This window comes from Phalacrocorax aristotelis, chromosome 2 (genome assembly GCF_949628215.1).
Source record: "Phalacrocorax aristotelis chromosome 2, bGulAri2.1, whole genome shotgun sequence".
Taxonomy (NCBI): Eukaryota; Metazoa; Chordata; class Aves; order Suliformes; family Phalacrocoracidae; genus Phalacrocorax; species Phalacrocorax aristotelis.
The window spans coordinates 49,669,280-49,683,339 of record NC_134277.1 but is presented as its reverse complement, the minus strand read 5'-3'; the positions used below and the strand labels follow the sequence as shown (position 1 = coordinate 49,683,339).

General features: G+C 33.5%; 1 protein-coding gene across 8 annotated transcripts in view; it reads left to right on the top strand.

The window, feature by feature from the left end:
* Positions 1-14,060, top strand: part of ULK4 (unc-51 like kinase 4) — a 248,917-nt gene that overhangs the window by 115,546 nt on the left and 119,311 nt on the right. For 7 of the 8 annotated variants that reach the window (XM_075083469.1, XM_075083468.1, XM_075083467.1 and 4 more), the window contains one exon: positions 7,481-7,529. The exons of the other annotated variant lie outside the window; for it this stretch is intronic. In XM_075083469.1, coding sequence (XP_074939570.1) covers positions 7,481-7,529 — 49 coding nt within the window. The remainder of the gene's footprint in view (positions 1-7,480; positions 7,530-14,060) is intronic. 8 annotated transcript variants of the gene reach the window in all.

Below are 14,060 nucleotides of genomic sequence, written 5' to 3'. Positions count from 1 at the left end.
CATTTCTTTTCCAGCTGTGAAGTCCTCATTGCTCTCCATTCTGACAACATGAACTCCTAACAAAATTTCACTGGGGTATGTTATTTTGTCTGAACTAATACACAGATATACGTCAGTGAAATAGCAAAATTTGGAATGGATGATTGACATGCTTTGATTCAGTTAAGTCTTGTAACTGGGGTACTTAGTAGATCACTTTGAATCAAATTAATCAGGGACTTGGAAATGAGTCTCCTAAGTCAGTCTTCAGCAGAAACAAAAATCATCCAGTTATTTAGTCTAAGACTGGACACATCAGTACAGTCCAGTTTTCCTGAAAATATTTTCTTTCAGAGTGAAATAAAACTAATGTTAAAATGTGTTAAGGCAGTTTGAATAGAATAATTTTGAGTGTATTTGCAAATTGTGGTATAGATTCACCTTAAATTTTGAAAATTGTCCCTATTGTTTTGTTCTGTAGTAAATTCTAATTTCTAGCAACAGTCATGTAGAGCCTGGAATAGTTTTGATTGTTATGCACAGTGAGAGGGAAAAAAATCTGTAAAATGATCATGGAAAATTGAATTAATCAAAACTACAGTTAGTGTCAGTTTATGGCTTTGTAAATCAGTTTCTGTCATTTTCTGCAAGTTTGTATAATACATAAATCAATGCATAGCTTTCCTGGTTTCTTAGAGGTAAGCAGAATAACAAAATTATCAACCATGTATCCTTATTGAAACATGTCACTGAACAAACTGAAATAAACTGTGGTGTGTAGGTATTATCACTGACAATATCAGAGTATTTTTGTGGCCCACAATGGAACCAGCTAAATCTATTATCTACAGAAAAATAGGCTCTGTATTTTTAAAAAAAAAAAAGTACATATGTAATCTCAGAAGTAATGTTGCTTTTTTTTTCATTGTCATGGTACTGGCCAACTAGAAATAGCCTGGCATATTACTTTACATTATAGATCCTAGCACTTCACAGCTAGTGCATTCAGAGGAGTAATTTGTCCTTTCTACAGTACCATCAACAATGTCAATTGGAACACTGTGGGCTTAAATATAAAATCCTTGATATCATAATGAATAAAGACGTTTTATAATCTCAGCAAGAAAGAAAATAGGACACTGTTAAAAATGGCTTGACTGTGTATTTTTAATGTTTTAGACTAAATCAATTCCTTTTCAAAGCTAGGACAGTACATAGCTGTCAAGAGACTATGAAGATAACACATAATGGAAATATATTAGTATAAATTTTTTAAGCAAAATATCCCTCAAGACTTAGTATTCAAGGGAAGAATTACAATTTTTTAGATCAGATGTTTTAAAGTAGGCAAACTTAGTGTGGTTTCTTTTAAAAAGTGAAACAAAGATTATATTTACTAAAAAGCAGGAAATGTATATAATTCCAGTAAGGCATGAGTTCTGTGTTGCCACTGAATGTGCAGAGCACAGTTGCAGAGGCTGCAACTTTGTTAGAGAGCTTCAAGTCCTAGTGTTCTCTTGTTTTATACCATGTTGTAGGTCTGTAATGTTTCGGGTTGATATCACATACACTTAATTTCTGACTTTTTAAAAAATTTAATTTTATTTTCACGCCCTCTTGTAATTTCTGCTTTGCTGACTGGGAATGTTTTTGTGTTGTGATTTTTATATAAAAGAAGGGGGACACTTTGTTTTAGGATTGTTACATAGGTATTCTAGGCTACTTGTGAGTAGGCAAGGGTGAAATTGTAGGAAATAATGGGGACATTGATAAACACAATATGTTGTGTTTTAGACACATCAAAAGATAAAAATTTCTATAAGAATATTAATTTTGTGGCTGGAAACTGAACAGGAATTGAAAATACAAACTTTTCTTCTTCAGTAAGCTTGCTGAGACTGCTGGCAAAATGACTGGGATTGCATTGATGTTCTTCTAATAAATGTGTGCAACAGACAGTTTTTGAGCTTATGCTGGGACTGAAAGTAAGCCCCTTTCATTTCACCACGTAATTACTGGAAATTATTAACAATTCACCTGCTGATACTGCTATGGATCAATACATTTAATACAAATTTTCATATTATATTTAGTGAAAAACATTTTCCATGAATTTCACATAGTCTGACAGTTGTAGCAAATACTAAAGATATTTGAAAGGAGAAATATCGTACTTCAGATATTTTTCTTACAGGGGAGTTGTAAGTTTATTTTAATTCTCAAATTTGTTCCTTTGTGTTTATGAATAGCAGTCAGCCTTTCCTTGTTATGTTTCCCATGTTCATTATTAATTATACACTGTGCAAGATCTTTAAAATATAATAATCAAATAATGGTGATGCATATCCCTTTTACATACAGATCTTCATTGTTGTGTTTATCTTCCTTTTCCGTCTACTACAAAAAGTAAAGCATTAAATAAAAATCTAATTATTCTATATCCAACATAATTTTCTGCCTGCAGAAAGGCCAAAAGTCCTCTCTTCCTCCTTGATCCTGGGTCATTTGAAATATAAACTACAGTAGCTGAGGAAGCTTAGGAACTGGAATTGAAGAATAACACTTTCCAAGAAAATTGACTTTAAAATAATTGGACCCCTAAAGACAAGTTTGATAAATCTTCTCACCAATGTATTTTATGGTAGATACCGTTGTAAATTGTGCCTTGGTATAATATTTCTTAAAATCAATGGTAAGATCACTGTCTTTGCCTTTGAACAGCTACTGAAGGGCATGGTATGAAGTGTGTCAGTAAGAAGACCTTGAAACTTTCCAGTTCAGTGGTGGGTCTTTATTATGTGGGATTCACCCTGAAAGAATAAATTTATGTGAACTCTTCTCTAATTTATTCAAAGTACAAATGGCCCTGAGAGGCTATTCCAACTTAAAAACTCATATCCCTGAGTTTACTTGCTGTTTGAGAGTGAGATTGAGGAGTTTCCAGTTGACCGTCTCCACCAACTTTCTTTCTGTGATGCTAAAGTGACATGAGGTTGTGGATGTGTTGGCCATTCTGTGTTTTTTTTTCCTCTAGCTTTTATTGCAGATTTTCAGTTTGATAATACAACCATTTGCACATTTGTGGGTTTGAGTTTTTTTGTGAACTATCCAGACCAAAAATATAGACATGAACAGCACCAGGCTGCAGTGCATCATGCTGTAAAGAGCGTGAATTCTTAAGTCAGTTGTTAGGCATCAAAATCAAATTCTGTTAATATATAAACTCCTGGTATTTATTGTGACATGTGTCTTATTTGTTGCACTGCTGTCCTTCTAGAAAAGGTATTTATTATTCTGTATAATGAGAAGTGAAGGACTAATTAGTAGTGTTTACTCCAAGTGTAGCAATCTATGACTTTTCATTAAAAAAAAAACTTATGACAATACTAAAATATACTGATTTTTGAAAATGAGGTAACTGAAGAGCACAAATCTCAGTGTTTTGGAGAAATCGCTGCTCTGTATTTTTACAGAAGAATTTTGCCCTTCTTCCTTTATTTAGGGACCAGCTGCCACTGTAGGTATAGCCTACGTGCAGGCAAATCCTACCTATAATGGAGGTAAACAGTGATCTGGACATGTAGAATGTATGATTCTGTATTTGAGCAGAGAATTTACTAAAAAAGTTTAGTTGTAAAAAGAAAAAAAGGTAAATAAGAATATTTGTCAGACTATTTTAATTAGGGGAATAAAATAGTTACATTATTAAATTGCTTTGCAAGTGACACAAGATCAGAAGTTTTATTGATTTCACTATAGGGTTTTTTTTGTTTTGGTTTTCCCCTAACTTGGTATAATACCCAGCTTGAACACATACAACTGAAATATACCATTGCATTTTCATCAGACAAGGAATTCTGTATAGGGAGCTAGTACAGATATTCTTGATGCCCAATAAGAAAGGAGTTAGTCTTATGCTCTGTCCTCAAGATTTCCTTCGTTAGTGTGTACCAGAATTATTCCTGTGAGAAGTGAACACAAGGCAGTGTAAATTAACATCCTGGTATTTGGTACTTCCTTTTGCATGCAAGTGCTGAGACAGAAAGCTTAAACTCTAAACCCGAAGAAGTCCTGTTGTAAGGCTTTTACTTCAAAGTAGATGACTGGGATTGTTAAGGAATCACACATGTAACAAATAGCCTTTGTTCTGTGTTCGGTGTCTTACAGTAGGTTGTATTTTGCAAGAAGGCAATTTAGGATGTCTTAGAAAAAACAGATTTTGCACGTTTTTTGAAAGCAAAATTGGAGACAATCTCATTCTGAAAATTGTTTAAAAATTCAGACTGTACTGATGGCAAGTCTTATAAAACCAGACGACCACTTTAAGCCATTGTTGTTTATTTGGGAGTAGACTTAAATGAGAAGAAAATGTGAGTACTCGATATTTAGAATTATAATTTGCATATATGTATGATTTGTATGTTTTCCAAGCAGTATAGGACCTGATCTAATACAAATTTTTAAAAAATTCTACAAAGAACCAAACTGCTTTTGATTTAGAATATGGCTATTCTGTGAAATAAATTCCATAGCTAAACTCCTGTAACCTGATTCATAACATTTCCTTTGTAAGACAGCAATGAAGAATGTGATGTCTCTTTCTCTCTCCTTCGTACACATATATACAAAGTTGGGATTAACCAGACTTAAGCTTTGTCTTAATACATTGCTTGATGTGGCTTTATGCTTTAGCTAAGTTATGTGTATAATTTTCTTTAAAAGCTGCAGCTATGTCTTGTTTGAATGATAAAGGTTTGCAGGTGACCTTTAAGAATAGCCGTAGTGGCTATAGTTTCATCTTAGCTTATCTGAGCAGAAAGTATAGCTGACTTTTTAACAGTCGGGACTGCTTACAGCTTTTGAAACCAATTGTTTCAGAATTTACTCTTTACCACAGAAGAGTTTTTCTAGATTTTACCTGAACTAGGATTGCTTAGCTCTTCTTGGTATTTGACTGTATTTTACTGCCAATGTGTTCTCAGTTTAAACCTGCTTATGTAGCAAAATAAGCAGCTTTTGGTGGGGTTATAATTCCAATATGCTGTAAGAATAAGAAGGTTTTTGCTGGCAAAATTTTTTTTTTTTTTTTTGTCAATATGACTGCTGTTACATTAGTTGCTCTTTTTGGGAGTGTCTGGTGTTTAAATTACCTTTTTTACGTCCAGGATTGTGATACCCACATCAGCAAAATTCTGTTTTACAGGCATGGTGTAAGCTTTTAATTTAACTAGTAGATTTGGCCCTGGAAAATGAACTTCAAATATAATGACTTCTCTTACCTGCAATCATGGGACTCTGTTATCACCTGGCTGTGTCCAAGATGCCATAACTGTCTATTTTAAGAGTTATTAGATGGCACAGGGGAGAACTGCTTTCACGTTCTCCTGACCTATGTAGGGAATTTGTTGGGATTTCCTTTGCATATGTATATTTTTTCCATCAAATTAATAAGAACAGGAAGTGTCCCTAAATTCAGGCTTCTTAGCTTAGAAATAATGAGTTTCTTTCCTTACATAAACTCTTCTTTCTCTCTCAAAATATATTATGTTATCTGTTGGGTGTAACTTGTGCTTTTACGCATTTCCACATGCAGGAAAAGGGAACACATTTGGTTCAAAAAGGTTGTTACTTAGCTACATTGGACATGTTAATATAGGTGCATACATTTATATTGTTTTGTTATGTTTTGACCAATTTAGTGGATGTATTTTACTTGTCTCTAGGTCTGGATGCCAGTGCTGTACAATGTAATAAATAATCTCATGCAAAGCCCCTGCTCCCACCCCCACCCCAACTTCGTATAGATTTTGTATTATCATCATTATTACATTTAGGTAAATGCAAGGATCAGAGAAATAGGAAACCATTATTTATACTTAATGCGCATATATGACTTCTAAGTAATTTTCAGTTCTTCATAAATATGGTTGTTCTGTTAGCATGCCTTTCACTCCTTATTACTGTGTTATATTTCATTTACATAACATGATTTACCAAATACGAATGACCAGGTGACATTAATCTAAATGAAGCATTTTATTATTTTATGACCCTTGGATGTTTGTTTTTGCCCCCTTTCAATTTTCTCGTTAAGTTCATAGATCAGAACGTGCAATTCCTTTTAGTTGCTTCAGTTCACAGTCTAGTGCTTTAGCTTACTCGATCCATAAGAATAATACCTTCTCCTCTTTCTTACTGGACATGAATTAAAACTCTTAAATTGAAACATGTAATTTTAGGAATGTATGGATTCTTTTTAACAAATAGTTTACCAAACAGAATGAATCTGATTATCGTTGTACCAGAAGCCAGTATAGGGTACTACACAGTAAAACTTCAAACATGAAACTGAATGCTTATTTTAGTTGAATACAATTCCTGTTTATTCGTAGAAAACTTTATAATTTGTGTTGTTAACTGACATACTACTTACCAGATAACTTTGTAGTATGTTCTATGCTGAGTTCCCTGAATATGTGTGCAAAAGCATCTGCCTCATGTTGAGCATACAGTCATAGTGGACGTCTTCAACACTTTCAGACATGCTCTCCGTGCTTGAGTTGTGCATTTGTTACATGGACTTCATAATACAATTTTGTCTTATAGCTGCATCACAAGGCTAAAACCTACCTAATGTTTATGAATCACTTCAGTAATGTTATAAAGACACAAGAGAAAATCTTTGAAAGACACAATTTGGCATTCCTAGTAGTGTTTGGTGAATAGGCATCTAGTACAGTGTGTAAAGAAAAGGGAGAATCATTCTTCAAATTAGACAATATGAGAAAGAGTATGTAATTATGTAATTCAAAAGTCTTTATAGTGTTTGTGAGAGAAACACATGCTTTACTAATAAATAAAAGTGTTTTGGGTTCTAAGAACAGCAACACTGCATTAATGTAAAGTATTAATGTTTTTTGAGAATATTCTTCTTATAAATATATATATATGCGTGCTGTTTTTTATCTGATTTTGAAATTCAGGAGAATATAGCTAAGTTATTTTGGGTAACTTCTCAGTATTGTCAAGAGAAGTGGCTGACAAATGTATCATATTAATATGTTAAACCCAAGAAGTTAGTTAATGTAGCATGCTTTAAGAAACACAGTATATATATAGTTTCACTATGTGCACTGAGTCTGCTAATTCAAATTACTTAATGGTGCACGCTGACTGCTTCATAGTATGTATAGTACTATATTTCTGAATTTTGATTAATTTCTGCCATTTAAAAATACTAATTTAATTACTGTTCCACTCACTTGAATTGCGTCAGTGAAGCAGACCTAGAAGTAATTTCCAAAACAGTATAACGTTGCTGTTTCTATTTAATAGCTGACATGGAGCTCATTTTTGTTGAAAGCTAGTCAAAGGCTGGGGTTCTGGGTCATGGATTTTGGCAACGGCTGTTCTACTACTCTGCTCCTTTTGTGAGTTTAGTGTGTTAAATAAGATTTCACTTCCTCTCTTTTTAAATAAATCTTAAAACATGTTTTTACAGACTTGTGGAAGAAATCCATCTTTTTCCAGTTCTTTTCCAAGTCATCTTGGTAAGAATAATTTTTATATATATATATATATGTAAATAGATAGGTATTGTATTTTCCCAAATAAGGTCAAGCTAGTAAGTTTAATAGGGCATGTTGATAAAATAACAAAATGTTGATAAAATGATTTGAATAGTTTATTAATACAAAAAAAAATCTGGCATAAGCAGATGTCTGTGATTCTCACCATCTACTGTATAAAAAATTTAAGATAAATATTTCTTTCTTTTCTGAACCAAATAAAAATCTGAAAAAGAGAGTTAATGATCTTGATCCTTAATTAGAACTATGTATTTGCCCAGCCCAAGCAACTAATGCTGAGGAACTTGTATTTTAACTCAAATTTGCATCAAACCCAAGTTTGACTACGATAATTCCCACTACTTGCTTTTAGAATTTCTTTCAATATAAAGTATTGAGAATGTGATTTTGGATAGTCACATGCTGAATTTCCATCCCTAAGTAGGATCTGCCAGTTTTGAAGACCATGGAAAAAAAACAGTGACGGTTTTGTCTCTGGAGTGTTGCAAAACAAATACGTTAATGAAGAAAAAAGATCTGTAGGCTAGTTTGGAAGCTGGGTACTGTGCTATCCACTAGCCTTGTCAGGGCTAAATTCCACAATCTCTTGTTTATTTTTTCAATCTTTTTGTTCATGAAGTTGTATCAGGTAAGTGTCCTGTCATGTAAGCATGCTCTTAATGAATACTAAATACACATTATAAATAAATATGCGTAATTTATGCAGTGCAGGAAGTTGTATACTTGCTTTTGTATCAGTCTTGAAATTGTCTTACTCAGGGTAGATGTTCCTAAATGTGATTCTGAATCAACTTTGATTTTTACTTTCTTAGATTTAAGTATTTTAATCTCTCTTGCTTTGCAGTGATTTATTTCACTGCCTATCATTTTAAATCTCTTTAATACCACATACCCAGATAAGCCCATTTTTATTAAAGTAACGTCTTTAGTGATGGTAGATTTTTCCAGTAGCATACAGAACACAGGCTTTATGTCATTTTATGTACATATATTTACAAATACTTGTAATCAGTATTAAGAAGAAAAGCAACATTTTACAGTGTTTCATAAATAGTTTTGACCTTGTATAAGTAATGCTTTTAGATAGTAACAAAAGAGGAACACAGTAAAATATGGAAGTCAAATGTTTCATGTTAATATCCACAAATATGAAATTAATGTTTGAAACATCTCCAGGTGTTGGAATCTTGAAGTTTAACTGTCAATATATACACACACACATAGATACATGTGTATTAGTATATAGCTATGAATATTTAAGCATGGTTATGATTTCAAGAAATATTCCCAGATCTTAAAAAACTTTTTATAACATATCTATAGTCATGGTATTTAAAATGTTTGTCTGTCGTGCCAAGTAAGTAGGGTAAGTTAGAGTCAGTCATAAATGCTCCCTCTTGACATCCTTGCACACGGCTTGAGCTCATGAGTTCTAGAAATAGTTTATTAGAGAGTAAAAAACAGCTAAGCTCAAAATAGTCTTCATGACTGGTGGCGTGTGAAGATTTCATAGCTCTCTTAAACCTCTATAGCTATCTTGCCACTTATGGTTAGAGTTGTGAGGGGGAAAAGCTTATAGCTTTTAGGGAGGAAAAAAAAAAAAGAAATCCCCTTTCAACACACTTTGTTCAGGGAGAACATCTGTAGTGGCTTCAGTTGCCATACATAGCAGTCAAGCTTTAACAGCGCACTGGCTGTCAGCTGCGGTCTTGGTTGGCTTCAAGCAATGTGAGACCCTAAATAGGATGCTACCCTCCTTACTGTTCCCGTTTTCCCTACAGAAGAGTGAATTCAGCAAAGGAATGTTAGACAATTGGGAAGGCTCAGGAGCCAGGACTAATCAGACTGGAAGAATTAACTTTTAGGCTGTTTTTCCTTGTGAACAGAACAAATTAGCACACTCCTTCATTATAAGTTTCCGAAATAATTTTCATGGTTGTATGAGTGAAGGGAGCTGCGTGTTATTTGCTTCCCATTACTGTCCATAAACTAGGCTTTAGCTAGGTTTATACTTTTATTGGTTTCAAGAAACAGCACATATCGGTAACATTGAGCCCTGTGTTGTTGTACCTAGAATTTTACCAGACCCTGAACTATTGAATTTGAATTATGCTTCAGTCAATACACTATTTTCTACTGTCAGTAAGTTGATGTAGACCTATTACTATCCAGTTCAAGGAATGTCACTAGCACTTGATAATTTTCTATGCTGAGACCAAATGTCCAATATATTTTCTGTGTATCATTAAATGTAGCTCATGTTATTTCCAGCAATACCACTGACAGGACATTGACTCTTTTAGGCTCTGAAGGGAAATAATGTGGGCTGGGAATTGGAAAGTATGTCCAGGAGCAGTCTTCATTTCGAGACTGTGCTACAATCAAAGTGGGATTGAGTGTACTAGCTTTAATCTAGCTATCACAGCAGTGAGGACATGATGGCTTGCAGATATTGGGCAATTCACAAGAAATAGGTTTTAATGTGACTGCTTCACTGTTCATAGATGTGGACTTGCACGGCCTCATAGATTGCATACTACCCTCTGTTGTGGTCTAAGCAATAACACTGAGATTTGGCAATTTCTTACCCTCTATCATGTATCGGGACCAGTTAGACCTCTGAACTCAGGTTAATCATACCAAATGTATCCTTTCATGTCATTTATGACTGTGATTCTGTAAATGTTACAGTTGCCAAACAAAAGGAGCTGGATCAGTGAAAAAGGCTGTTACTGTCTACCTGAAAAGTTGTTCTAAGAGAATAGCTATCAGTTTTATTCACCAGAGCTAGGTTTTCATTACTGATTTATTAGTAAGAGGCTTTAAATACAGTTGCTGTTCCCTTGAAAGCCCTCAACACTCATTTATTGCTCAACACTTAGTTATGTTTAGAAAATATAAATTAATAGTGTACTTTTGAATACATGAAAGACCTGGATACAGTACTTCATTGCAAAACTTCAAAAGGGAATTTCATGTTACACCTGAATACAAATTAATTTCATCAGTACTCTGATGCCAGATCCCAGTGCTAGCAGTCACATAGGTTATAAGTAGTTCTACAAAGCAATATGAAGGTATGACTGCAGTATGAGTAGGCATTTATCTTGCTATAGTGTCTAATGAGATCAATGAACATGTAGTGATGTGTATCTGTGGAAAACGGGAGGCATATTGACAATACATGAGTATATTCAGGACAGTAAGTGGTTGAAAAACAGAAGGAAAGCTGGCATCATAACGTGCATAATTTAAAAGGTCAAACTCCCATTGGTAACGAGATTAAAGATAATGAGCCAAATTCCATGATGATGTAAATGATGCCAAAAGTTGCATTGATGTAAGATGTAAATATGAAATGCTGCTGTTGATGCAGTAGAAGGGATTGTATCAGGAAAAGTTGCTGTGGGGTATGTTTCATGTTTTGCTTTCTTGCTGCCTTTTTCTGCTACATCCTTAGTATTCTGTTTCTAATATATTTTACTGTGTCAAACCTGTGATCTATCTGAAATATCACTATATTATATACAAAATATTATTTTTGAATATTGTGTTGTTATGCTGGAGTGGGGCTGATAAAGGAATTGGAAGTGTTTTACTCTCATATTTATAAATTATAGCTATTTGTATTTTAGATTGCTACCAAGATTTTGCGGAGTAGCTAGCTATGAAGTTGGCATATATGTTATTTCCTGTGCTATGTTACTTTTTAGAGCGGATAGGGTGAGGACCCTCCACACATCATAAATATTACCTGGTCTTCCTTTAGAGTTATCTGAATCTAAGCTATTGCATAGAAAAGAAATTGTGTAGTTGGTGAAATTCTGTTTTTCTGCAAATAAATTTTAAAACTAAAGCTAATGATGCCTGTGATTAGGAGCTCAGTGCTATCCTCTTTTTTTAAAGCTCAGTAGTCAATTGTGTGCTTATCCTATTAAAAACTGTAGTGTAACTTTTAATCACACCAGCATCTCAGTCTTCAGTTTTTGCTGTCAATCTTTTTTTTTTTTGCAACATTCTGTATTTTAATAGTTAGTGATCTCATGAAAAATGTAGCAACATGGATTTAAAAGCATATCATTTTGATAAAAATGAGTTTATAGTAAGATTGAAAGGTATTGTATTTATAAATTATATCTTACTATTAAATATCATCAACCAATGGCATATAATGTCTTAACGTATAAACTGTACAATCTAATTTAAAGGTAAAAATATAATGATTATTTTATTTATACTATTGATCTATCCTTAGCACAAGCAAGTCCACATCTTTTCTTCACATTTTTGAAATAATTCAAAATTAATTTTAAAATTAAAAATTTTAATTTGTTTTCCTTTAAATACAGTGGAAAGCTGTCACTATGAAAATACAAAATACATTTCTTTTTGTAGTCATATTCATATATATTTGCTTATATTTCCTAGCTGTGTCTAGGTTTGAGGTTTTATACTGTTCCTGGGTATTTTGGGACTGCTGTATGAGTCTATGTTAAAAAGTTTCATTACAGGATTGGTCATCTTGAAGTAAAGGATCATATATTCTCTTCATGTTTTTGATAGGCTGCAGTAAACTTGTGCTTGAATGCTCAAAAATGCTTCAAAATCATTGTCATGCTGGCAGACACTGATCCCCTTGGAAGCTGTGCTTTGCTCACTTTGTTGCAATTGCAGTTGAAAATCTAGTTTGTTATTCCGTTGAGCACTAAGGAAGAGAGTATGAGCTAGGCGTGATTATAAGAAGCAATGTAACAGTTACATCAAAATTAGTTAAAAGTATTTATGCTTTAAAAGAAGAAACAAAACACTCCAGTTTTGTTTGGGTAGCACCTTCTTTTCAAGAAAGCTGAAGAAAGCTTGTAATTTTGTGGAATTTTTGTCTAAATAGGGGATATACATAGCCATGTGTAACTGGATTGCTTGGTTTTGTTGTTTGGCTATTTTTTTTAATTAAAAAAAATTTAACCAAAGCTCTTCAGTTAAAAAAATATTGTGAGAAAGAAGTTGCATAGCAGCCAAGTGGATTCAGTGGTTGGATTTTATATTTCATTTTGAATTTTAATTGGAGGAAAAAATACAAGCTACAGGAAATGGTTACTGTCAGAGATTCAACTCCTTGTGATCCAGTTAAAGCAATGAAGCCACCCACTTAGAACCATTTAAAAATAATACTTGTTTTCTGGCAAGATTTTCTGTGAAAATACTAATTAAAAAAAAAAGAAAAAACATTGGAGAGGAAAAGTAGGAGCTTCATAATTTGTATTTTACTTGGTTTCTGTTTTCTACTGAGAGACTGCAGTCAAATATCATTTGAGGGAAGAGGTAGAGGTGTTTTTCTGTTTAGCAGCCACATGGATGGTAGGTATAGAAGAACTTGTATCGGAGGTTACTGCAACAGTTGAAGGATTAGGTTATTTCTGTCTGTTAAACTAAGTACCTTTTAGTCCAGTGTGGTGCACGCTTTGTTGGTTATCTAGAAGACTGGGGAGCATGTTTCTAACTCTTGCAAGTACTTGTAGATCATCCAGGATGGCAACTTTAAAAAGCAGAGTAGGAGACTCTTGTTGTACTCTGTAGAGCATACAAGTTTATGCTGCCAATCTCATTTGCTGGAGAAAATTAGGATAGCAAATATGGCAAATGATACAAGCTCTAATGCTTAGTGCGAACAGGCAGTTGTTCCTCAATGCTGTAAATGAGCTTTGAGCTAAAGGCCCTCTTTAAGCTCTATGCTTGCAAGAGAAGATTGATACTGGTAGTAACTGATAGCTATTGACATTTCACTCCAGTCTGCTGGCATACTCAATCCTTAATTTAGCCTTAGCTCTCCATTAAAAAAATCAACACAAAGATATCTGGGAATGGTTAGGCAGCATATGTTTTAAAGAACAGGAAATAGTATTTATTTTAAAAGCTTTGTGTGTGGTATTCCTGTTCCGGGCTGTGTAGTCTATGCTGTAATAAAAAAGTTAAATGCAATGGCTCATTTTGGTGTGTTTCATCTGCTCATTACTGCTTATAAGGAAAATCAACATTTGTAAGGTATCTGAAATTAGATTCTTAGAGTGATTTTTGTGGCTTCTACAGGATGGGCATTAGTTATGGTTAGGAGCCTTAAATTTACCCATAATGAATATTTTTTTTTCCTGTTTGTGAAGTATGTATATTTCCTAAAATCTAGTAGATCTAATAGCCAAATTCTATGCTGTGGCAGTATATGTAAAACTGATATGGCAGATTAAGAATGTAATCTATGAGGATTTCCGAAAATGAAAATGCCAAAATCGTATTTTAACTGGTTGTTTATAAAGCTAAATAATTTTTTGAAAGAGATTTAATATCCAGAGATGGATTAAGGTGAAACCAGTGAAAAAATGTTAAGACTATCTTAGAATGTATGTGGTTGGAATGATAAAAAATTATGAGATAGTTTAAAGAAGACGAATGCAACGCAAATATAACAATGACTGTGAGTTAGAAGAACAGTTTAAC